We start from the raw sequence: 27,294 nt of genomic DNA, 5'->3' as shown, positions 1-27,294 counted from the left end.
TTAACATTTATAATAATGTTATGTATTTATTATCAGCAGCTTTTAATTCTTATTATCCGTGACCGTAGAAATGGTTATTTTTTTATATCTAATAAACCCAGGTAGGTGTATTACTGAGGGACATAGAGCACGAGTAAAAGCACTTACCATTTGATACACCATTATGTTATACAGTACATTTAATGTACGTATTCACGAATAAAAGTTGTTTCGACTTTCCGCAAAATGAAATTGAGTATTAGTAATTTTTCTTTCAGAAAATACAATTTGTTTCAAGTCACGTTATTTTCTTTTCTACTTCGATATTTTTGTACTTTGCAAGATTTTATGTGGTTTCTGCAGATTTGGGGCATAGAAATCAAATAATTTAAGATGTCTGCATTATTTTTTATTAATTAATATTTACATTTTAAGCTTAGTATAAAATCAAAATTACAATTTATTCTTTGGTTGTTACTCAAATGCAATTATTGAATCTTTTCAACATCATTTAAAACTTTAGATTGCGTCGTTAATAAAAATCATTTTAGGTTTATATAGAATAAAAATAACGTTTAGTAATTAATTAATGTCTTTATTTTTTAAACTGACGGTTCGAAAAACGTTCTCAATTCGATGTTTTTTTTTAATAGATAGATAAACAAAAACTTGTAAAGTCATTATAAAATTAAGTTTTCATATCTATTCAAGTGTTCAAACTGAAATAAAATCGTTCACGTAAATAAATAGGAATGTATTGGTCTGTACGATTCATGAGCTTCGATGCTGTTGGAGAGCTAAACTTAACCAGCTATAATATTTGTTTTGACGTTTAATTGTATTGACATGACGACGCAATCGCCCCTTGGGGGGTCGAAATAAAAAAAATAACATCTATTTAAATATTGTATTGTCATGTTTTCTATATTAACATAGAAACGGATTGAAAGACTGTCTGCATTTTATAAAGTAATGTATACAGGGTGTCCTGGATTTGGTGTAGTTACGATCAATGTACGTTTGTTTTTGAGACGGTGATTACTTATATATTATTTTCAATAAATGTAAACATTTTTGACACTGATAATCTTAATACAAGATTACTGTATTTCAAATTATATAGACGATCATTATTCTCATCCACCTAATACTGAACATATTTTGATATTGCATTCTCCACATAATTAATTGCCTCTGTAGAGAGCTAATATTGAACCGGCATTATGGAGAATTGCCTTCAGAGAGACAGGCACATGTCAGAATATAATGCTAAAACGCTTATAATAAATACATTATAACTGAACTAATATTGTGAACACATAAAACGGTGCATTTCTACTTGTTGTGACACGTGTATAACAATAAGACAGTCATTACAATTAATTTTCATACTACTCCAGCGATTCGCTCCGGGTTTCCTGTTCATTTAAAAAAAAAAAATTGCCGAATTGGTTGAGGCGTTTTCGAGTTTTACGCTTAGCGAATGATTTGATTCTTTTTTATTTAGGTGGATATTGTTAATGATTACATATCTTATATTATATATTACATACAGAAATATATAGAAATATTTCATGAAAAATACTTATTTATTTTCTTAAACTTCGTGTCGGTAAAATCAATGCAATAATGTCGAGAGCGTTAAGAAAACATTATTTATCATCTTCTACGATTTATTCTATATATGGCTATAGAAGAAATTGACAAAGAATGAATGGTGTAGTAGCCGTCACGTTCCAATAAAGAAGCAATTGAAATTAGTGATATTCTAAACAGTACGCTACGTATATATGGAACCACAATACGCGCTTCGCTGGGTACACGACCGCAACACTGTCCTTGTTCTAGCGCAATATTCGACCACAATATTCGGAGAACTCCTATGGACCATTTCATATGAATTTACTGCAAAATATGATTTAATTTTCAACTAGAAATTAGATATTGAAAATTTAATGTCATGTCACAGTACTTATTTAATAAGTGCGTCCATTCAGTACGACATTCTGACGATATTGTGTTGTTATTGCTTCTTTATTTTAGAGCGGGAGGTTGGGTTGGCAGTTCACCTGAGTGATTACCACTGCCCATAAACAATTGCAGTGGTAAGGCCTTTGCAAATACGATACCCGCTTTTCCTTAGCCTTAACAGTCCTTACCTTTGATTGATTGATTGATTGATGATTCCGTCAATCCTTTTCTCGTTATCCAGTGAAGTTGACAATCTATTTGCTAATGGTCGGTATTGGTCGCTCACCATCATGGAATCCACCAGCTCAAAGGAGCTGGCAAAGGCCAACTATCACACAAAACAACATCGCAAGTATCAGAATCGGATTGTAACAAAATATCAAATGTCATGTTTGAAGAGAGGGTAATTAATAAAGGATAATGGATAATTATCTCGAATTATAAACATCGAGTATTTATTTTCTGTTGCAAATTATGAATTCATACTCTAGTCTATTTTTTAAAAAAAAGGCTATCAGGTTCTCGTTTTTTTTTTTTTTTGTTGAAGACTTGTCTATAACGGAATCAAATCTGGTCTGCACATTCATACTTATCTAAATCTGTCATAGGAAACATATTAGTAATACAATAGAGTAATAATTACTCAATTATTCGATAGACTTCAATAGTAATTAGATCTCGAGGAGGTCAGTAAATGTATCCAAGAATAATTTGTTAATTTGTCACAGTCTTGTCAAACATGAAATTAATTTAGAACGTACGATTCTCCTGACGCCAAATTTCATATCATTCGTCAAATGGAAACTTACCATAGCTAAGAAGTCATTAATGTTAATTTGTCAGTTAGGGGGAATTTGGATGGTTATTAAAATACTTATTTTATAAGTAGTTTCGCAATATTCACATACTTCTATAAAGAGGAAGTTTACAAAGTAAGACTACAAGACTATTCCCACAGAAACCCGACTTGAATTCGTACGCTGAGAGAGCCGGAGGCCCGTTTCCTTTTCCTCACTTCTCAGTTTATTTCTTCTTTTCAGACGTCAATCCTTTTCTTATCCGTTTTCCTCTTAAGGGGTGAGCAGGGCATTCACAGAGGCTATACCTCTGCGTATTTTCTTGGGCACTGGTGATGGCTTACCATCAGGCGATACACCAGAACCGCTGGCCGCTTGTGGCATAAAAATGATAAAAATAATACCAACGGTAAATTTACTTTACTAATTTACTGAGCCGTGCACGCCTTAGTATTTAATGGCCATTGCAGCTTATAAGTTTCAAGCCCTTCATTCCGACTCCTTCCGGGTTAACCCGGGATAATGTCAAAATAAAATATTGCCTATGACAGTCAGGAATAATGGAGCATTCTGTACTAGATAATTAATAATGGAGTATTTTTCAAACAATTCAGAAGTTTCGGAGCCAATTTATGTGAAACAAACAACCTAATACACAATCGAATATTTCCTCTTAATGATATCAGTGTAGAGTACGTATGAAGATTCGTTGAGCAAAAGCAGTACAAACAGTTTTTTCTTTCTAGGAGTATATGAGTTGAAACGTATTCGATTTTTTTTTCCATGAAACAATAAGTGAAATGAAACAATAATAAAATTTTCAATTAATTCAAATTAATGTAAAATTTCGTAATTTCTACAGTTATGTACATATGGGATAACTCATCCAATTATCAAAAAACGTTAGAAAAAGCTTTAAAAGCTCTTTCCTCAACCGACCTAAAAAAAGGAGATTATAAATTCAACTGTACTTTTTGTATTAGTTTAAAATTAGATAATAGTTTTTGAAAATATTCAAAAATTGACTTTAAAATAAACTATATATTGTCCTCACACATTACAGTATATTTTAACCACTCATCTAGTTCAGTTTGCAAACCACAGTCGCTAATGAGTAGATTTAGAAGGAAGAGCAAATAGCGACGCACCGCTAACGATGTGGCTTTCTAAAACAACTGTTTTTATTTTCTCAATAAAGAACACGTGCAATCCGTGGCCAGCTCAAAGATATTTCCTGAGGAGAATTGAATTTATTTGCGAATGTCACACAATAATGCTATAAACATGTCGATATAATATATTTCTCACTTTGTTCTTTATTTCTTCTATTTTCTTTATAGTATGACTGAATACATGTGCATAAAAGGTTGCTATTACTACTATTTTCAACCTTAACGTAACGCAATACGAACTATAATTCCAAATCAACGGAGCACGGAAATTTAATGGAATACCCCAGTGACTTCGTATCACTGTGACCCTCCTTGATCTATTATTTTTATAAGGGATCAAACATAATATCTTTCAGTTTTTACTTTCACTGTGTCTCGCTATCGTCTTTACTCAATTGATTTTGTTATAAAATGTTTTCATCAACACTGGCAAGCGTTTCTGAATGACGACAGTTGGGTGATAGTGAAGACACAATGAGGCATCGTTAATCAGATAACAATTATGACATATATGGATATAAGGGTCTTTGTTACAGAGTCCTAATAATATTATAAATGCAAAACTTTGTGAGTATGTGTACTCAAATGTGTATGTTTGTTACTCTTTCACGCAAAAACTACAGAAACGATTTCAATGAAATATGGTAGATTGACAGCTGGGACAACTGGAATAACGCATAGGCAAGAGTGGAATAAGACAAGGCTTTTTATCACGATATTCCTATATGGACTTACGCGGGTGTTGGGGTAAGCGCAACCCCAAGTTTAACCGATGTTATGAAATACATATATGGTCTTTTAATTTTTCTATATATTCCATTATTTTGTAGGCCGGAGATTTGAAATTTTAATGATCATCGGACCTAACTAATATTATCAATAACAGCGATATATGCATAACATCGCAAACTGGCTACCCGTGACCCGTGCTAACTTTGGGCGGCGTCAGGATGAAAGAAAAATTATCATCAATTTAACTGTTTTTTGTAGATTAACAAATAACCCGTGTGAACATCTTTTTTTTCTCTGCAGTTATAACTAAAACTAATATCGGCACTTACTTTTCACTTCAATCACGGAGAGTAAAAGATTAGAAAAATACGAAGACTTTTTCGTAATGTTCGTTTTTTATCAAAAATAGTGTAAATGTAAAAGTTTTTTCGGTGTATCGTAAAATATGTTATATAATGCATGATGTAAATAAATATTGGGATTTCATACAAAAAACGCATAACATATTAGAAATTAATTATTTTTATTTAATTGGATTTACTCTAAGCGCCTAGCTGTAGGTATTATTAGAAATGGGATAAAATATTTTACAAAGTGGAAACGAAAACGAAATAATTGTAAGACTGAAATCAAGCCTATTGCCGACTTGAACTTAACGAATTTATATATTCTTCTCCATATATACTTCTCCATAATATTTATAAACATTTATATGTGCTTCCTTACCATAAAAGTTGCCAAAGTATTCTATAAGGCTATTCAAAGCTTATTAGATTTCTAGCTTTTTATGCTATTCGAATAGTCTTCCAATGTTTTATTAAGTTAATGCATATATTTTTGTATGATAATACTTTATAGGTATTTAATCTTACCCGGATTCCAAACGTATCAGATCCGTACAAAATCTAGATCCTATCAAAAACATACCGGGTTTTTGCGATGAAAATTGTAGAATAAAAAATGTATAACAAACTGAGGAAATCCAGCTTGAATTTGGAAACAGAAAAAAACCGCCGACATTTTTTATGGATAAAAGCTTTTGAATGGTCTTCAGTCATTACATTATTTAAATCTTTTTTTGAACCTTATTTCATTTTTTATTTATGTCACAGTCGGCAATGGAGCTGGTGGGACGCCTGATGGTAAGCGCTACCACCGCCCATGAACATTTAGAGAGGCATAAGGTTCATTGCAGACCTTACGCCTCTACAAATGGATTGCCGACTTTTTGGGAAGGGATTAAGAAAGGATTGTCGGGAGGAATAAAGGAAAGGACTGGGAAAGGTAAGGAAAAGGATATGGGCCTCCGGTTCCCCCACTCACCGAACGAAACACAGCAGAATGCTATTTCACACCGGTCTTCTGTGGGGGGTACTTCTCCGGTGCGAGCTCGCCCAATTCGTGCCGAAGCTTGTCTTGTCTTGTATTTTGTCAGTGTGTTTAACTTACAATTGAAAATGTCTACCCAGGCGGAGACCAATGGCTAATTTAGTAGTTATTACAGATTCAGCTGACGTTTTGATTGTCTTTTTTTATCAACATCAATTGAAAAAATCACTCCTGGTCGGATTCGTTAAGACTTTAAAACTATATGGTTAAATCTTATATTATAATAAGCATTCAGTTATAGTATTTACATTACTCATATGACTACTATAATTATAAATATATAATTACAATTAAATTATGATCAACGATGTTATTCTAAACGCGTTCCATTTCGATTTCTTGTGAAGTAATAAAAACTTTTTCTCAAGAGTTTTGAAAAAAAAAAGAAAACAATAATCGGCATGAATATAGAACTTCCGTTCTTTTTGGAAAAGTCGCTTAAAAACTATCCATATCTTGACATTTAATTTCTGTGCAAGTATTTATATGCAAGAACATTCCAAACATAACAATAGAACATTGTTATTGGGATTACAAAGTCAAGTATGAATTCTAAATTACTTCATTTAATAAGGTTAGCGTAATTTCTGCTGTGTATTCTCTAATAAGCGACAGATTGGAGGCACGTTGGGAAACATGTACATAACATAAGATTATGTTTGTTTAGGCGGGTTTACTCTCCTTATCAAATCTGAGAACGCCTGATAAAACATTAATAAGCTACATGGTAATAAATATGCTTACTTTGAAACTCGCAACATTGACGCTGAAATGAACTTTATGGGGCCCAGAAATCGGTCATAAAACAGCTAATTCATGCGTTTACGTCTATAATAACTTGGTTGGTTTGTTTGATTACAAAGGGTTGTTTTATAATGAGATTTTAGCGTCGTTCAAATTATGTTTCAGCTGGCATAAGCCTTTGACTATAATGAAATAAAATAATAATACAACAGTCGATCGTTTGTTTGGTTAAATGTTATGACATAATGAGAACCTCTAAATTATAAGTAAAATAATACTTAGGAAGTTAAATTTATAAAATCATATTACAAAATCAATGATTTAAACTTTTAACAGTTAAAATAGCATTTATGATAATTAACACTACAACATTTTTATTTTAAATTACAAAACATAATTGGCCTAACAATTAAAAATGTCTTTATAATAGACATTTGCTGCGAATGCTTGGACTTAGTAGAGATTTACATATATTTGTAAACAGTTAGATACGATACAAAGAGCTTCGTGAGATTTACCGTCTTTGTCTTTGTCTATGGAACAACAGCTTTACGAATAAATATCAAAGAACAGGGACTCAAGACATTGACATTCAATTTCCAGTAAAAACAACGATTTCCATGGCCGTTTAGCGTTAGAAATGGAACACTGAAGTTTATTGAATTTGAATTAAAATTAATCGAACTAACAGCTTGATTACCCGCTAGAATAAAGACGGACAACGAAAAATGTAGCAAAATGTTTTATTTCTGAACGTCGTCATATATTTCTAGCATTTTTTAAAATAAAGATTGATATTAACAGGATTTCAAATATAATGTGTCCTTTTTTTCTCTTATTTTTAATTTTAAATTTATTGTGCTTTGGATGTACATGTATTATTTATTTTTATTTTAATCTTAATTTTTGTAATTATGTATTTGTGAATTTCTTTTTGTAAAATTTGTTATAAAAACTGATATTGGGTCATTGTTACTCAGAAATAAACAAAGAATATAAATTTAAATATTGCTAAAATCAGATAACCTACCAACTTAATTTAATTTGTCAACAGCTTGACTCATACCCGAAACCGATTTAACTAAAAACGGGACAATGAATAAAGGCTCCGGTAATTTGACTGATCCTTAACTAGAACTGTTAGTAAATACGGTCCCTAGTAAATTGTGTTAACTACTCTGTCCCATATTAATTAGGAAGGTAGCTTAAAGCGCTAGTTAAAACCTTCTATGAATTTGAGCAGTGAGCCTTTAATTTAATGTGAACTACATGTCTTACTATAATAATATACTCTATCAATAATTTTATGGTACGAACAGTTATTACAATGTATTAATTATAATTATTATACTTGATCAAGTATATTTCTGAATCAAGCATTTCTTATAATATGTTCTTATGTACTCAAAGTAATCTTTTGAAATACTGATAAGATTATGATAATTCTATACCAGAAAGCTATTTAATATTCAGGTGCGATATGGCATTACAATTTATTATTATTCAAAAGAATTACAAATGTTTCATTTCTGTTCCTAGATAATAATTCTAGGTAAGTGTACAAGGTTTGAATTAAATCATACGGGTGAAGCTAATAATAGCGTGTTTGAGTTACTACCAATGTTATTTTTTTGTTAAAGAAAGAAAGATAAATTGATTGTGATGCTGAGAGGTCCTCTTCATGAATAAAACAATGATTCATTATCATAAATGAGTTTGATATCAAGAAAATTATTATGAAGATAAAATTTGTCCTTCAAAGTATACTTTTTGGTTTTGTAATAATTAACAACGGTTTGCTTTACATAAATGAACTCTATAGAGAATCAGTTTTGTTGTTAATATTCAAGAAATAAAATATGCGGTATTCCAAAAACGACAAAACTTCCAAATCATGTCATCAACCATCATCATGTATTTTCTGGTGTTTGATTTCACGCGAGTATAATTATACATTTAGAGTCTCGTCTCGGAGAGTCTCCCCGTGACCACGCTCACTGTAAAGTGTTCGAAACGTCGGGTTAATAATATAACGAATACATCGCGTTTAAAATCCGTTAAAAAGTTTTTAATTTCTAAACCATCATCATTATTTTAATCCCTGACGAAACTGAAACATCAAAAAAAATTGTTCGTCTAGTGTTCTATTCACCAAATAATCATATTAAAGTCCGTCATCCTGCCCATTACCTCTCAAATAAGTAGGCACAACATATGCACTGTCTGTGTCTATTTATTTAATAAATCTATTTATTTGTTTTGATTAAAATATCATAATAAAATAGTCGTATACTTCATATACATACATTTATTCACTCCCACACTCAGTCTTACAAACTATTCTCATATACTGCACTTAAATCGGGTATGTCAGAACGCTCATTTGGAAACTTATTTTTCAATTTCTTTCATTCTAGTTGTTTTTTAGTTTTGCTCACAGATCGAATGTATCAAATAGTTATTGGTGTATCTTGTAATTGGCGTACATATTTGTAAATATAACCATTTATTGTATGTTTAGTTGTAAGGCTTTTTTTTTAATAAATAAATATAGTAACAAACTCGCATGGTACATCTACTCCCGCTTGCACATTCTTGGCTGTACTAATTCATGAGTACACTTCATCCTACTGAAATTGTTGGCACAGTAATGCAATCGTGGAGTAACTGGCAACTTCGAATCAAATTAGCAAGTTTACTCAAGCCGTATTTAAAGAATGTAACTTATTCTGCGAACTTCAAAAACCACTTTGGTGTCTGAAGCACAGAGCTATGCGCTCGCAATTCCTCTGAAAAGTTCGAAGTTTGTGGATTTGCTTCTATTGCAATCTGACCCCTCTCTAATTGAGGTAAGCTTCAATGCTTAGCTTGGTAAATATTTGATTTATCTTTCGCTTTCTAATGTATATTTATGTTAAGATGGTCCGCAAAAGACGTTATATTTTTAAACCGATCGTCTGTTCTTTTCGATTAAAATAGAATGATACTATTTGATTATACTAAAGCTGAGCTTTATCAACATCTTATCTTGTAGGTGATTTTATTTTGTTAATTTTTTTATTGTCTACCCACCACCTTCTGTCTAGTATTTCACAAATTAAAAATAATTCAATAAGACAAATTCATTTATAAACATTAAATTGTGATATTATTTAAAAAAATGCAACATCAGAGTAACTCGCTGGCTCTTCTCTGTAGAAACTGCTTTCCGAATCGGTGATAAATAATGTTTTTCTGTATTTTGACGATTTAAAAACACTCTCAAACGAAGCCGTATTAAACATAGTTTTGAGTTTGAGTTTGTCTTAACGTATAGCTTCATTAATTTTCATTACAATACTTGAAAAATTTCTAGATTATCAGCATACCAATACAAAATCATCCTCACCGCAAAATCAAAGTGCTATCAGGAATAGTATATAATCTCTAATTATCAAGGTTAACCTTTCGACACGATGTAACGTTATGGTAGAATAAAATTGAAAATTCCAGCTGAAAATTATGATTAATAATGTAGGAGTTATTTTTAAAGATATTTATCAGTGATCGATGCAATTTAATGAAAAGCAATATATATAAATAATTTAAATAAATTATGTATTTAGTTGTATTAATAAAAATGTCTTGAAGTATTCTTCCACTGCTTATTTCTATGTGGATAGGAAGGTGCTATGTAGTATTCTGCAATGAAAGTAATCAATTTGCTTATAAAGAAACAAAGAAAAAAACCTGATTAAAATATGAAAGAATGTATGTGAAATTAATATCAGTATGATTTTTTCTGCTGTCTAATATCTGAATGAGTTCATTATTAATCACAGTAAAGTTGGTATGACAATGTAATATTCTTTATTAAAAAAATAAGGTGGATTTACAACTGACTACACCTGTGTAATATTGATTTGAGAAAAAGCTATTTCCGCTGCTACAATATTGATAAAATTTGTAATAGAAAGTTATATAATCGAATTGGAATGTTTTAATTAAAAATACCTTCCGTTTATGGGTGTATTAGAAAAGCCCCGACTTCGGATGTAATATCGGGCTTATTATTTGTAGTTTTGTATATTTCATCATACGGAATGCTTTGCAACCGACTGCCTAAGAAAAAAGGGAAATTTTTATTGTGGTAGTCGAGCATGCTTCGCTTCTGTTAGTTTGTAATAAAAAGTATGTCCATATATATGATAACAATATACAAAGCGGTCGAATGCGAGTCGGACTCACCCCTAAGATAACCGTACAAATACGATGCAACTGCAAACAAAATGTATCGTCCATTTGTTGTATTGCACCCAATTAACAATATTTATGACTGCTATTATTAATAAAATGGTTACCCATCTAATTTATGATCGGGCCAATCCAATCTACTTAAAACCTCATTCTTTATTTATTATTATATCGGCAACAGAAATTATTTACTACCGACTATTTCAACTGTCCATCACTGTTCACGGTACAGACAGACAGACGGACATAAAGAAGTCTTCTTGATAGAATAACGTTTTACCTTTACGGGAGGAACCCTTAAAGGATAAACCAGCATAATATTCAATTCGTTAATTTTGTTTCAAAGTATTTGTTTTCTATGTAAATTAGTTTTCGATTTTCGCAAGTACGAACAGGTACTTAATTTATAATTACAATATTTCCTCTTAAACTACGAACAGTTTCGAATATTTTAATGTTGTTTAAAAGTTTTACCTAGGTATTTTGAGGGCTTGTGTAAACAGATGATTTTACAAGAATGCATAATATGTTTGAGTTTGAGTATATTTGAGTTTGTTCGCTTCAATGGTTTATGTATTTGGGTAAGTACTTATTATACGCTGCAGTTATTAGTCCAAAGAAGTCAAGAAAATACGGAGTCAATTTTAACATTCATCATCATATACTCTTTGGTACAAAATATATTGCTGCTTCACAAGGTTCCAATCAGGAAAGCCTTGAAAAGTAACATAAGTTATTCTAGCATTAGCATAGAAGAGAAGCTACGAAACTTTAAACAAGTATTTCTAGAAATTCAATCCCCGAAAGGTTAAAACGGTGTAGTTTGTAAGGATAATAAATGATATACGATAAGTTGGAATGTTCGCAATTCATCGTTCGGACTCGGAGACAGCTGAGTTTGTAAGCTTTATGCGGTAACATTACGGAAAAAATAGAAAATAAATCTATTGAATATTTATTGAAATTTTGTCATATTAATATACACTAGCTGTGACCCGCGGTTGAAACCGCGTAAGTCCGTATCCCGTAGGAATATCGGTATAAAAAGTGTATGTGTTATTTCAGTTGGCCAGCTATCTACGAAGCAAAATAGTATTATTATTCACCAATAGATGTCAGGAAAAAAAAACACGAATAAAACACGAACATGACATTTTCTAAAAAAATTCCTAGCTAGATCGATTTATCCCCTTATATACTAAATTTCATGAAAATCGTTGGAGCCGATTCCGAGATTCCAATTATATATATATATATATATATATATATATATATATATATATATATATATATATATATATATATATATATATATATATATATATATATATATATATATATATATATATACAAGAATTGCTCGTTTAAAGGTATAAGATAAACATATAGATTTTACAAGTAAATGAAAGAGTGCAGCGCTTAGCCACGATGGTAAGCTGAGATGTAGTTAAGCTGGAACGCGCTTCCCTAGTAGAGATGGTATAGGTTTTCACTCATTCTTTTGAAGACCTCCAGATAGTACTCGTCGTCTATTAAAATTACACTTCAATTACAAAACAAACAATAGATAAATAATATTATTAGCACGCTCCATGTTTGAGGCAGGGAGAGATAGCAATCAAGCGCTTCCCTATTACACATAAAAATAGAAACTCTTTATGTTTAGTAACAAATAGTATTAAATATATAAAAAACACAATTTAATAGATAATACTTCTTGCTCGCTGCTCTATCCAAAACAGACATGCTGCTACAAAGAGCATTTCAAAATGTGCATACATCATATACTTTCGGAACTACGGGCTAAAGCGTACATCGACAAAGGTCCTTTGAGCACTGGTACGTCATTCTTATGAGCACTCAATTACTGAATGTGGAATTAGTCATCCTGCTTCACTCGTTTCTGAATGGAGTTGCCAGATGCGCGGGAAATCCGAAGTATTCGGGAAATTTTTATTACAAATTGTACATACAAGTATTACATATGCTCGGTTACGGTTATTTACGGTTTACGGTTATTTGTAATTTCATAACCTTTAAGTTAGAATTTTTGCGATTATTTTTTTGTATTTCTCATAAACAGCATGTATAAGAGAAGTACAACAAATGAATTAAATTAATTAGTATGGTGAATAGTAAATGAATATTTGTATAATTTAAAATAAACTATAAAAAGATGATATAAAAAATGGCTATGAATGAAAAAATCTAAGTGATATCTGGCAAGTCTATTTTTTATTGTCTGTGACGCGTGGACCAGCTGATTGTTCATACAACAAGGCAGTCACTTGCTTTAAAAGTACAATGTGAATGCTACTAGCAAAAGGCACCTGATTGTTGAACAAACCGCCCTCGAATGGATAGAACTAGACCAAATTATAAAGCCAAAGCGGAAGCCACCAGCTATCTAATGAAAAAATAAACATTGACCCACATGAAAGTTCTGAGGTAACAAACAAAATATAAACGCAGTCGAATTGATCCTCCTCCTTTTACGAAGTCGGTTGATAAATGTTGTTCAATGTGTACAAATATTTACAACTTTGATGAGATTTACAACTTCAAGAACTTAAGACATATTTAACTCTATGCTTGTAATTAAATTGACACTTAGAAGTTAAATAATTTAATTTATAAAGCTTTAATGCGTACAACAGCTTCTCTCTGGAAATATAAAAGGCAAGTATATCATATTTTTCTAAAATAATCCGATAAGGGTTTTAATTTAATACATACTTATTTTTTAAATTTCTGTCTTGTTTGGTTTAGGAAGTGCTTTATTTATTCAAAGCTTGAAAAAAAAATTGATAATGTAGTGGAGTTAGCTATGATGCCATATTGCAAAATAATTTTCGATTCGTATAAAGCGGAACGTCCAAGTCATTAAAATCAAATTTGTCTTATTGTTTTCAGTTTTCTCTTTGATTTAATGAGTATTTTTAAGTAAAGAAAAGATTTTTACACAAATCAAAATTCTGCGAGAGTGCTTTTTATACTGCATACTAATTAATATTTCACCGCGGTTGAATATTAAACTTTGAAAGGAAAATTAATGAATTTCTTGTGTCTGCAGGGCAGGTGTAATAAAAATCCTCTTTATAAATGATATTAATATATAGGAATAGAAAAAAAGTCAATCGTGAAGCGGCATTTGAACCCGCGTCCTGTCGCCGATTCGTCCGTTCGTGTGATCGTGTCCTGTGATCCCACCTCAGCAATCGAATTTCTTCTACTCTGTCAGTTTTGTATACCTATGGGGCACCCCATGTTCAAACCCATTCAGACGTAGAAATTGCAGTTAATGAAAAAATTGAGTTACTGAAAAAAATTCAATTAACTTCCATTATTGACTGTGATCTAAAAGCAATATTTTCGCATTTCTATTTTGAGATTTAACTAGTGAATAAATACGCATACTACACAGCTGTAACAAAGAGGTATATGAAATAGGTTGGTATGTAGGTAGGTTGGTAGGTAGAAGGTTTTTTATATAAATGAAAACTTTGTCGTAGCCCGTAGGTAGTTCTTTTGATAGCAAATATTGTTCACGAGAAAATGTTATGATGTGTAGGTATAATAATAATACTTAACTTCAAGTTGTATTTTTTGAATTTAAATATTTCTTATAGTAGAGATATTAGAGGCAAATGTTATATTATACTCGAGAGTGGAATCTCCAGCTCAATAAAAATTGAGTTATATATGATGGAACTTATGATAATTAATAATGAATTTAACCAATTTTTAAAAAGGTGTAACAAATTTTTAATTAATACCCAACTGGCATGGCATAAAGTTAACTTTGCGATTAATTAGTGGTTTGGTACTAGAACATTTATCTAATAATTTATTAATATGTACATTTTTTATATGTATGTCTTCCTAGCTGGTGCCCGTGGCTTCACTCGCGTTATACAAAAAATAAACTGCAATGAATCTTAGCACCAAATTTGTTTAAAGTCCGATCATTTGTTTTAGCGGGAAAAGTAACAAACATTACATCCATACATTCTTACAAGTTAGGAAGTGTAGACTTTATTATTTTACACAACCCGTTTGTAAACTATGAAAAAATATTTTAAAGCACAATTCTATAAAATACAGAAATTGCATGCAGTATGGCTCACGTTCTAGTGAGCACTTTGTCGTCAGTCTTTTCCTAGCTAATATTGTGTCACGAGAAAATTTTACAAATTATATGGCGAAAATAACATTTATGCGGGTTAGATATACATAGTTTCGAAATGAACTGTCGACAGTGTATATTAATATTAAGTGTATATACTTATGTTTGTATGATATAGTCATTTCAATTTATTGTGTTTTTGACTGCTATGACAGATATCATTACACATTAAATAACCATTTATGTTCTTGCCACAATCCATTATTTTACAATTTAAATACTAACAAACGATCGTTAGATATGATCGGACGAGAAAGCAAATCATTTTTAGCTCGATGTTCGATGACGAGTAGCTTTCCTTTGTATTATCGACTCCTTAAGGCTCGATTTTGATTCACTTTAAACTGTCAGATTGAATTCGAACTTTGTACCTTTATCAACGATGTCAACACAATAATTTAATGAATCTATATACCATCCTGATTAGGATCGCCAGGATTTAGGAATTAACTCTGTATATATTCTTACATAGTACAAGCTCTGTATACGGATGTGAAACAATTAAGTTTAATCTATCATTAAAACGTGTCTTTTGGTTTTTTAACACCATATTTATTATTATCCAATTAAACAAGTGCTTCTTATTACTAAGTTATTTTGAAACTGAATTAACCATCACAACGACAATACATAAGGATTGTTTTGTAAAAAATTTTGTTACTAAATTTAATCAATTACGGCCATCAATCAAGTGCTTAAGTATTACATACAAGGTTCTAGGTTTGATTTATGATAGAGATCCCTAAAATTTGTCTGACAAGGATGAAGCATGATTGTTTACCTCTCTAAAACGAATAAGAGGCGGAACAAGTTGAATACATCGTTTTATACAAAGAGATTCAGTCAAACTTTTAATACTCGTAATAAAAAAAGCATAAGTGGCAGTAGAAAGTGGAAATTTAACAAAATTTCCGTTATTTATTTCCACGATCTCTATTATATCCCCAACGTAAATAATAACTAAGTATTACAATCTGTCGGTGACTCTCACAATCCCTCGGGGCTATTGGGTTGGCTACTGTAATTTGATTTACTGACTGTCAAGAGATTATTTCCAAAGGTCAGGGAAAGTATATTTGATATTGAGTTGGCCCGGGTTCAAGTCTTCCAAATTTGAAAAATCTATTGATTTATAAGTACTACATTTGGTCAGTATCTTTTCATAATACCTACATAATATATTATTTTCTTTTTTGAAATAAACTATATTGTAGTATGAATATTGTGACTTATGTGACTACGAGTATAAGGAATTGGGTTTTATAATATTGTTATTTATTTCAAGAATTTAAATCTGATTAAGATTAGTTTAAATCAGTAGTCAGTGGCAAACAATCAACATTGATTTATCTCAAGAAAATTTTGGATAAGGTGTATAGTGAAATGTTTCAACGATACGTTTAAAAGGAGCTCAGGAGAATTTATCACTCAATATTGTATACAATTTTTATGTCATTCAATATTCGTGTGAAAGAGATATAAAAAGTTTAGCCATTAATCGAAAACTATCGCAGTATCGCCCTGCTATGTGACAAACTTAGAAAAATGTTAGTAGCAATCTGAGCTCTTTAATCCACGCGTTCAATAAAATGTTACGATTTGTTTGTACGGCTAAGTCTCAGCGATTTATAGCAACGTGAAGCCAGCTTTTTCTTCTGTCTTATTTCTCTTATCCACCCACCTTGTTTATGGGCCTGCAAAATAGCACACACTTTCGTCCTTTATTGCGAATTAACGTCGCAATTAAAAAGCTTAAATGCCACGGTTTTATAATTTCAATTATTTTTTTAAGGAAAGAAGGAAACATAGAATATGAAGCGTTTAAGATTTAACTGCTTTAATGAAAAAAAAAACAAACCCTCCTTTAACTTGTCAGTTATAGATCAAAATTTTAATGAGATCACACAGAAGGCATCAGCTCTTAAATAAAAAAGAATAAAGAAAAATAAGTCGATTCAACCAGTCGAAAGTACTGGGGTAACAAGCCCAAAAAAATACAGTGGTACTGATAACCTCTTCATTTTGTTGAACTCGGTTAAAAATAGGAACGAAGAACCATAACCAACGCGGGGAAATATTACAATAAAATAATCATCCCACCAAAATGTTTCTCAAAACCGTAAAACAGAAAAATTATTACATTCTTATAAAGCAATTCCTTATCCAGGAAGAAAAAATTGTATGATGTATAAATGAGTATTTGGTTATATTGGTTATTAACGCCCTGTTTGTGTTATCGGATTATCTTCTCCATTGACTGATAAATCAATGAACATTAAAGTTAACAGTCGATTACTGCAGTTCCAGGATACAGATTTTGTTTATTTATATAGATGTAGGTATTATCAATATCTATATAAATAATCCAAAGTTGGGTTAGTTACAGCATACTAGTAACCCAAGAACGATTTAACGGATTTATTGCATTTAGGATCTTCCTCCGCTTGTATTAGGGCATTATCTAATTTAGCTTTTAAAAGCTTAAGCTTAGCTTAGCTTTTCCTGTAAGAAACGTACGAAAATTAAGAAATATTTCCTATCAAAGTACTCGAAATTCTACATGTGTTTGAAGTCTGTATACAAGTATATATATGTATTATAATTAAAACGAAAATTCCATGAATCGAGGAATTCTATATAAAGAGGTTATTCATTATGAAAATTGTTATTATTTTACAGGTAGTGTAAAAAATTTAAAGTAATATGCAATGTAATAAAATTACCGCCCAAAATTCTTAAATAACCATGAGCATGTGTATATACGTTAAGTGTAAACGTTAAAAAAAAAAACAAATTTTTGATTATTTTTTAATATTCATTAACCCTCCAATAATAAATTTTACACATGTTTTTTTTAGTTTGTTCTAGATTCTAGAACGGCTATATATATCACGATGAATCTGTTGCAAAGTAATCTCGCTAATATGTACATTTCGCTAAGATTAATCTACATGCAGACAAGACTAGATTTCTTATAAAAAAGAAGAGCTGACACGTTTATTAATTTATTCATTTAAATATTTTATTGTACCATCACATACACAAAAACAAACAAATGTGAAAAAATAGACACAAATACTACAAAAGGCGGTCTTATCGCCTGCGGTGATCTGTACCAGACTACCTTTTGTACATTATCAGCAATTATTATTTTCCCGAATTGGGAGAAGGAAGGTTAATCGATATTATTATGTTCATATCTTAATATATATAAATCTCGTATCACAATGTTCCTAAACCACTTAACCGATTATAATAAAATTCGCACACCATGTGCAGTTCGATCCAACATGAGAGATAGGATAGTTTATATTATTTCAATTGCGATAAAAGACTACCCGGGCGGAGCCGGGGTGTGCAGCTAGTAAAAATATAAAACGTAAAATCGTATCTTGATGCTTTTATGACAAAACATTATAAGGAATTGATATTGATAAATGGCCTCCGTGTGATTTCTTTGTCCGTATAATAAATGCACAAAACAAATCACAAAAGTTTTAGGTTTGTTTATTTATAATGTAATAAAAGTTCCCACAACTAAGATCCGTGTAGGTAGAAAAGCTTTTTAAAGGAGCAGTTTTATCTCAACATAAAACACTATTTTCAGGTGTATTAATAATCATTCCTCTGTGTGGTATTAAAACCTGCCTGTACAGTGTACACATAAAAAATACCGTAACAGGAATATTACACCCGAAATTTTTAGTACGAAATAATTATTCCTAGATATGTGTTAATTTTAAGAATGTTACTTATGAAAAAGCATATTGTATTAGCATCGGTGACATAGTTTTATCTATAAATACGAAAACCGTCCCGTATTTGGTATGAAAAACGGACCAGTTATACTGTTTAACATCTTGACTTTTGTCACGAATTTTCAAATAATCATTTCTTGGTGGTCATTAACCCTCATCATCTTATTGCATAGTTTATTTGTTATCAATCAGTTATCAGACCAGCCCTTTTTATGCTTACATTACTAGTTCAAACATCTGGTAGTTTTGCCTAGAAAATTTTCCGGGAGTGAAAATGGACGATTTTATAGGTTTAGATGTGATTTCGAATTCACACTTTGCTACCTCGTACATGTTCCGCTAGCGCCTCAATATTGTAATAAAGGATTCGTAAAACAGTTCTATATTCTAAAGTAAACAAAACACATGATCATAACACGTCATAACTATCAGCCAATGAGGATACTATTATGAAGAAAAAGTAAAATGTGATCGTTCACTAATTACGTAGTCATTACGGTTGCTTCTGCCCTAACAGTCCACCTCGTTCTGAGAAGGGCCTAAAAACGGGACTTGTATCTAGTAAAAGTACACTCACCGTACGACCTACATTCACGTCTTTACCTCTATGAATAATATAACATATGAAAAGGAGCCAAGACGTTCCCCACCTACTTCATACGTTTATCAAAGTTCATAGAGATAATGTTATTTTATTCCGCAGCTTCCCCACGTAAACGCTTTATTCTATCGCCTCAATTTCGCGTAAAAATCTTCGGAAATTCTCTGTCTGTTTAATTGTTTATTTAGAACAAACAAGTCGTAAATAAATCTTAGATAATTTCAGGTAGACGATATTGTTTTCCAATTAATTCTAAAATGTTAGGGGGTTTGTTTAGTTGTTAAGCTGTTGTCTCCCCTTTATCGTTGAAGAACGTGGAACGAGCGAAATTTCGAATATTTCGTGGTTCAGAGTATTTTAGAAAATTTAATGTACATTTATTTATCATGTATATTTATTATCAAGCAGATACAAATTGAACGATGAGTTACATTAATACAATAATTATGCAGGCAAGTTTGTTATTCACATTCTACGAGGATAATCTAACGATTCCGTACACAATTCAAACACACAATCAAAAATTAATACTGCAGTAAATTTGATGATGAATACAAGTGCCCTTTTAGCGAATTTAATGTATATTAATTATTATGGCGTAGCGTTCAAGTGTGACGTATTTTATTAAATAAGAACGAAGTTCTGTGCAATGTATTCTTATACTTAATAATAATAATTACAAATCAATTAGTAATGGATTTTTAGTTATAACTAGGTTGGTTTATAGTTGCTGTTCAAAGATTTTGAGCTTATATATATATATATATATATATATAGCTTATATTATAACTAGCTACCGCGCGCCGCGTCTACGTTCGTTGGACAAACAAAATTTTTCCACTTCGTGGAATTTCAATATACACACAGCGTGATATTTTTACAGCTTTAGATGCGTATATCTGGTCAAATTTTCATTTTAACAAAAACCTAGACATTCAGACAAGCAGGAAATGAATGTTTAGCATTGGAATCTATTAAATATTATATCCCTATTGCATAGCAATTACTCTCTTTAAATAATATAAATGTACAGAAATGGTATGGTTACTAGTTTTATAGATTTAATTTGGTTCAACACGTACATACATTGAAACGATACATGATTATAGTGTAGTTTAATATAACACAACTTAGTTCCATCCGAACAGAAACGTTTAAGGTAACTAATACAATATTTTTCAAAGTTCTACATTAACGAACTTTGCAGCTGTGATTACTGTTTAACCGACTGAGACGACAGGGTACTTAAAACTCATTGCTGTGAAATGTAACAACGATGTGTTTTGTTGTTCTATTGTACGAGACCAGGTCTAATGCTTAATTAATGTTATCGTTCTACTTGTAATAAGCAGAATTGTGATAAAATATTTTTTTGAAATAAAAAGTTATCCGCCTTCAAATTGTCAAAATTAGACCAAATTTTAGTGGGACCACATAAATAGAAATAGAATCATCTAAATCGATTCAACCGGTCAAATGTTCTGAGACCACAAAAAAAAAAAACTGTGAAATTGAGAACGTTTTTAACCAATATTTATAATATTTTTGATTATCTTAATACCCGAAATCCAGACTAGTTTTAATATTTAAAAAGCCATAAATGTATAGTAATGAACTTATTCAAATGGACGCTTTCTAATATTATCAAGCGATTTAATCAGTATGAAGCTTTTTCTTTACAAATATTAAGCAGAAAAACATTATTATTATAATTAATGAATCTTCAACTTTTCCTCCTTACATAGGATAACATAATCTAACACACCATAAAATGCTGATTTGAAAATAAATGTTGCGGTAAATACTTAAAGAAGTAATAAAAATATTTCCTTTTTCACTTGGTATAAAACACGGCAGTAAATTTCAAAGCGTTGTAAAATTTTTATTATCGATGCAGTATGCATGAGGTTGCCGTAATTTTACTGATTGTTGTTTATGAAATATTGATGAAACCGTAATATAATTAAAACTAACTTGTTAACCGAGCTAGAATCGTTGATGTTTTATTATAAAGAGAATATTCTCGGAACGCTTTCATTTAATTAATTATTATCAAGAGATGTGTTTTAATTTATGAATTACTCATTTTTTAAATCTTCCATGATTATGTTGATGTAATAAAAATATGTAATTTATAGCAATTACGCAAATTAATACGTGTTATTTTAGTCACCAACATGGACTTGGTGGCCTATCAAACGGAAAAATGGAAACCGCTACAAATTAGGCAGGTTCTGAAAACGTTGGTTAAAAGGCAAAAGAAGCACTAAATCCAACGTTATGAAAGAAAAAATCTTATTCATGCATTACATTGGTGAACGGATAGTGTTATATTTTCTTGACTAGTGACTCTATTTTAAATTAGATATTCTTTTTAAGTTAAAGGGATTCATACATACCGAGGTGAATATTGCTTTTGATGAAGATAGAAAAACTTGGCACTGTATTAAATATATATTGTGAACCGTGGGTACATAAAATATGTGAAGTAAATGTAAACCTTACAATAACATAATATGTTGGTATTGTGGATAAAAATACATAAAAAGTAATAAGTTTATCATGCGATATTATCAAAGATAGATAAATACATAGATAATTGATTATCGCACACAAAATTTACATAGAAATTCAAACAGTGTGTACCTAACACATGCAAAAAGAAAAATACACAAATGGCGCTTTTATGGCCGGGTCGATATCTCTTCCAGCGTAAAATTTAACAAATAAAGAGAACGTAATACACGAGTTATCTTATTAATGTATTTTATTAACAAAAATACCAATTTTCCTGTATAAAATTCAAAAGGGATCCGAGTCTTATTGTACGGAAAGGGCTGCGCAGGTTACTTAAACCAATTATTCGAATATATTATTTGAATTATAGGTATTGAATTATAGGTATCACATTGCTCTTCAAATATATCTAAATATCTATTCAAGTTACCTCTATTGTCCTTTAAGAACAGGATTAGTATGATGTAGGTTTATTTTTCTATTTACCTCCTACATATATAAAAGCATGAGATCGTCAATCGCCGAACGTATAAAGGCAAAATTTTGTAGGAAGTTAGTTTATACCATAGATAACATAATGCTATATACTGTTTATACTTAACGCGGCATTCATACGATAGAAACATATTAAAGACATCTACGCCTGGAGCAAGTTTGTGGGTTGATTTTTAATTTTTTATACTATAAGCTTGAAGGAAGAAGAAAGAAGGAAGGTAGATATATAACGAACCGTCAAACTTTGTAATAAGGAGAGCTTAAAATATAAAGGTTAGCAACATGGTTCATAACAGGCCAGTTAAGATACAATCTATTAGCTTGCGTGCACGTGTCTCTACATGTGGTCAAAGAAAATTCTTGAACGAATGAGATGTTTTACGGTAAAAGTTACCTACATACCTCTCTAGTCCATACTAATTCTATTAAAAGCTACACCATAAACTAACCCTGTTGCGACGAGAGAGAAATACAAAGAAAGAACACTCTTTTACTATCAAAGTTATGTATGTAGGTGTGTAGGAGATATGTATATGTTCTTAAATAGAATTGGTTTTACAAAATTTAAATTTTACTTGGATGCAAATTAGAATTTCACACTGAACTTTTCATTCGCAATCCGATGTTACTTTTATGTGCTGCAAAATGGCTGACAAGCATCAACGTTTACGACAATTTAGTCTAGCTGCAGGACGTCTAGGATAGAAGCTGGTGGAATACGAATTGGGTGCTTGTAATAACCAATTTTTTAGCATTCCCTTTTGATGGCGTTTTATTCGAAATTAAATTTATACCATACTGTTAAAATATGATATCATAAACTAGGTCATACATTTGAATCATTAGTTTCATGTCCAACGTCATTTATCATACCACAAAACTTTGAATGGTTGGTTCATGTTATAAAGGAGAGATTCAGTAAGTTCCTATACATTTTAATCTATAAGAAAGAAGAAATGTTATGTTAAACCCAGATAAAAGGTTATTAAATATGAACGTTTAGTCTTTGGATTTCGTTTTAAATAAGATGAAGATGTTTTTATCTTATTTGTATTCTTATGGTAAAAAGGTGACACATAATATAATGTAATTATAGCCTTAATAGCTAAGTAAATGTATATGTACTCTATTGTAATAATATACTATATATTATGATCACGGGCTTTTGAAAAACAGTTTATCGATATAAATCGTATACTAGCCGCATATAAATATGTACGTATATAAATTATGACGGTGAAAAACGAATTCTTAATTTATGTCATTATTTCTTTGTAACCCTTTGTTAAACTATGTGTAGCTTCTTTGAACTCACAGTTGGTTCAGGATGATATGATGTGACACCTTTGTAGTTATAATCAGATAAGGGAGAAATTGTGATAAAACTTTAATGCGATCACTTAATTTCTAGGTTTCCGTAGCCGAAGGGTAAAAACGGGACCCTTTACTGTCCCCATCTGTCTGTCACTAGGTGTATATACTTATATGTATATATACTTACAGCGAGAAGAAAATAGAAATGTATTGTGAGTTGGAATTATATTAAAGAAAACTGAACTTTAATTACTTTAATTAGTTCAGTTTTCTTTAATATAATTCCAACTAACAATACATTTCTATTTTCTTCTCGCTGATTTATAAAGTTAGAATCTTCGAATTATATCAAGTTTTTCATGTCATGAAAATTTAATCACGATTTGAACAACAGCCCAACTTTTATTCATAAATAAAAGTTATTTCACTTTTTGACGGTTAAACAACAAAATTATCACACAATATCAACAAAAAAACACATCTCTTGTTATAAATACAAAAATCAAATCAATATAAACTTGCTTTGTGAAAATATTAACATTTCATTATCAACTTTATGGCAGAGATATTTGGCATCTTTTTATTAACTAAAAGGATCTAATGAAACTGTACTAAATATTGGATAACTTCATACAAAAATTCGATCTTAAACGGGCACATAGGATATTTAGTTCTGCACCGATCCGCCTTTTTTGTTTCGCCCGCCAGCTTTCCATCGTGGTAAGCGTTCTTGAAAATGTCCAACGCAGCTACGTCTTCCTCTTTTGGTTCAAGTCTGAAAATTTAAAACTAACTTTAAATCTTTAACGTACAGCTTATCATAATATTCCCTAGATGAATGGATTTTTTAATACGTCAAAATTTAGTTTGAATGGTCTACTCGTACTTTATGGTTGAAAAAATGTGTCTGATTCTTTATCATTTCTTTTATAATTATAAACATGATGTTAAGCTATATATATATTTATGTTTGTGGCCATATATAAATTGATAAAATTACTGACCTTTCTTTGTGTTCTGTAAAAATATGGTGTTAAAAGCATAAAGCATCTACTCTACTACAGGGATAATGTAGATTGAAATAACTAAAGCTTTTCTGCATTTCTCAGTACTTAAATAAGCCTGTTGTAATTTACCTAGAACACATTCTCAATTAAATATAATTTTTCCACTAGAATATGGATCACTTGGATGGTCTTCAAACAAACTTTGGAATATTAATTATTACTCAGAAAGAACCCTGATCTTTGGAAATTCCTCCAGAAAGTAACAAATTATATGGTTTTATAGTTGTCTAAGATTTCATTCGAGAAACTGGAGTTTGAAAAATGTAGGTTAACTCGATGTCGTTAATTGCATGAGTTTGTAAGCTCAATAAAATTTTCTAAGGAACGTTTGTCATACTTTAATAAGACTGAAATATGTTCGAAGCGGTTTTAATTATATAAATCAAGGAGGCTTATGGAACTTGAACCGTTTTTATCAATATTCTTTATTGTTCTCTTGAGGTGTGTACCATAGATTGTTAAATATATTTTATTTTGAATTTAGATTTAGTTTTAACTTTATATGGAAACTGTAATGAAACAATGAAGATTCAATATCCATTTCATTACATCAATGTATTCAATATGTTAAAATGGAAAATTGACAACATTTAAAAATTTTTTTTTAATCAATAATTGCAAAACCTATATTTTACGCTTAACATGTTAAGGTTTTCATTCATCTTTTAGAGTTTGATAATTATGTCATTCTTAATCAAAGTCCTAAGTGTCATTACTACGGAATACAACTATTATTGACCTAAACTAGCACAACTAGCATAAAAACCTTGACAGTTGATTACAAAACATTAAAAATATATCAAATAAATTTGTCACTTCAGTAATCCCAAACCAAGCTTTCTAAATACTGTTCGTCCAAAGTCTTTTCGAGTATATTTGATTTGCTTATTTATATCATAGATTTGAATAATTAATTATTCACTAAAATGACATTACTGTAATGTAATAGTAACTAGCTGTGACCCGCGGTTGAAACCGCGTAAGTCCGTATCCCGTAGGAATATCGGTATAAAAAGTGCCTATGTGTTATTTCAGTTGTCCAGCTATCTACGAAGCAAAACAGTATTATTATTCACCAATAGATGTCAGGGAAAAAAAAACACGAATAAAACACGAATATGACATTTTCTAAAAATTTCCTAGCTAGATCGATTTATCGCCCCCGAAACCCTATATACTATATTTCATGAAAATCGTTGGAGCCGATTCCGAGATTCCAATATATATATATATAAGAATTGCTCGTTTAAAGGTATAAAATATAGACGTCACAACTATTTTGTATCTCCTCAAAATTTGGCGCAGGCTAATTGTTATTCTACCGTGTCTATGACGTCCCACATAATCGTTGGTTTATTTATTTTCTCTTAAAATATACGATACAAATAAAATACAATATTTCCTTTGGTCATATAAGCAAAATGAAGAAATATGTTTTTTTCTTGTTCTTATAAAACATTAAATGTTTGCAAGTGCCGTCTTTTCAAATTATTTCTCGATTAAAATTGTTTAGTGATATAACGTTACTAACCGTGAATTTCATTAAATCCTAGATAGATCAATTTATAACTGTCGACACCCTCCATCTAATAAATTTCTAGAAAATCGTCGGAGCCGTTTCCGATTCCTCGTTGAAAGGTATTATTTCATACATTTTCAATAAGCTGCAATATTATTAAAGTGTATCATCATCTGCGGAGTTTTTAATATAGTATTAAGATTGTCGTCTTTGTATTTTTATATAATGTTAAAGAATTGATACAAATAATTTTTATTTCTTTCCTTCGCAAAAACATCATTCAAAACCGAAATCACAACATGAGCAATTTAATCTTTGACTTCAAATAGCACTACAAAGGAAAGAAATGAAAGTGTATTGAAAAATAAATGTGAGTAGGCTGCTCGTAAACAGTTAAGACAGAGTTTTCCTTTTCATTCATGTTTTTTTTCCTACTACTTTAAGGGTTGCCTGGTAGAGATCGCTACCTAGCGATAAGGCCGCCTTTTGCTTGCTTTTAAAGTTATGTTCTGGTTTTCTATTTATAAGCAATGAAGAATTTCATTTCATTTCTTTCATGAAATTTAAAGATCTATAGACAACATACTAGCATATACTTTACGTAATTTGTATTTTTTTTATGTCATCGTCGACAATGGAGCTGGTGGGTCGCCTGATGGTAAGCGCTACCACCGCCCATGAACAATTGGAAAGGCTTAAGGTCCAATGCAGATCTTACGCCTATTCAAATCGATTGCCGACAGCAAGTTGGAACGGGATTAGGAAAGGATTGAAGAGAGGAATAAAGGAAAGGACTGGGAAGGGTAAGGAAGAGGATATG

The 27,294-nt window shown here is 30.8% G+C and overlaps 1 protein-coding gene across 3 annotated transcripts in view; it reads right to left on the bottom strand.

Moving 5' to 3' along the window:
- Positions 1-24,414: 24,414 nt before the first annotated feature.
- The window catches only part of LOC119834691, a 9,866-nt gene continuing 6,986 nt past the window's right edge, over positions 24,415-27,294 (bottom strand). For all 3 annotated transcript variants that reach the window (XR_005288014.1, XM_038359140.1, XM_038359139.1), the window contains exon 4: positions 24,415-24,663. Coding sequence is in view for 2 of the 3 variants with exons in the window: in XM_038359140.1 (XP_038215068.1) it covers positions 24,486-24,663 (178 nt within the window). In the remaining variant the exon portion in view is untranslated. The remainder of the gene's footprint in view (positions 24,664-27,294) is intronic.

This window comes from Zerene cesonia, chromosome 19 (genome assembly GCF_012273895.1).
Source record: "Zerene cesonia ecotype Mississippi chromosome 19, Zerene_cesonia_1.1, whole genome shotgun sequence".
Taxonomy (NCBI): Eukaryota; Metazoa; Arthropoda; class Insecta; order Lepidoptera; family Pieridae; genus Zerene; species Zerene cesonia.
The sequence above is the reverse complement of the archived record's forward strand: the minus strand, read 5'-3'. Positions and strand labels throughout refer to the sequence as shown.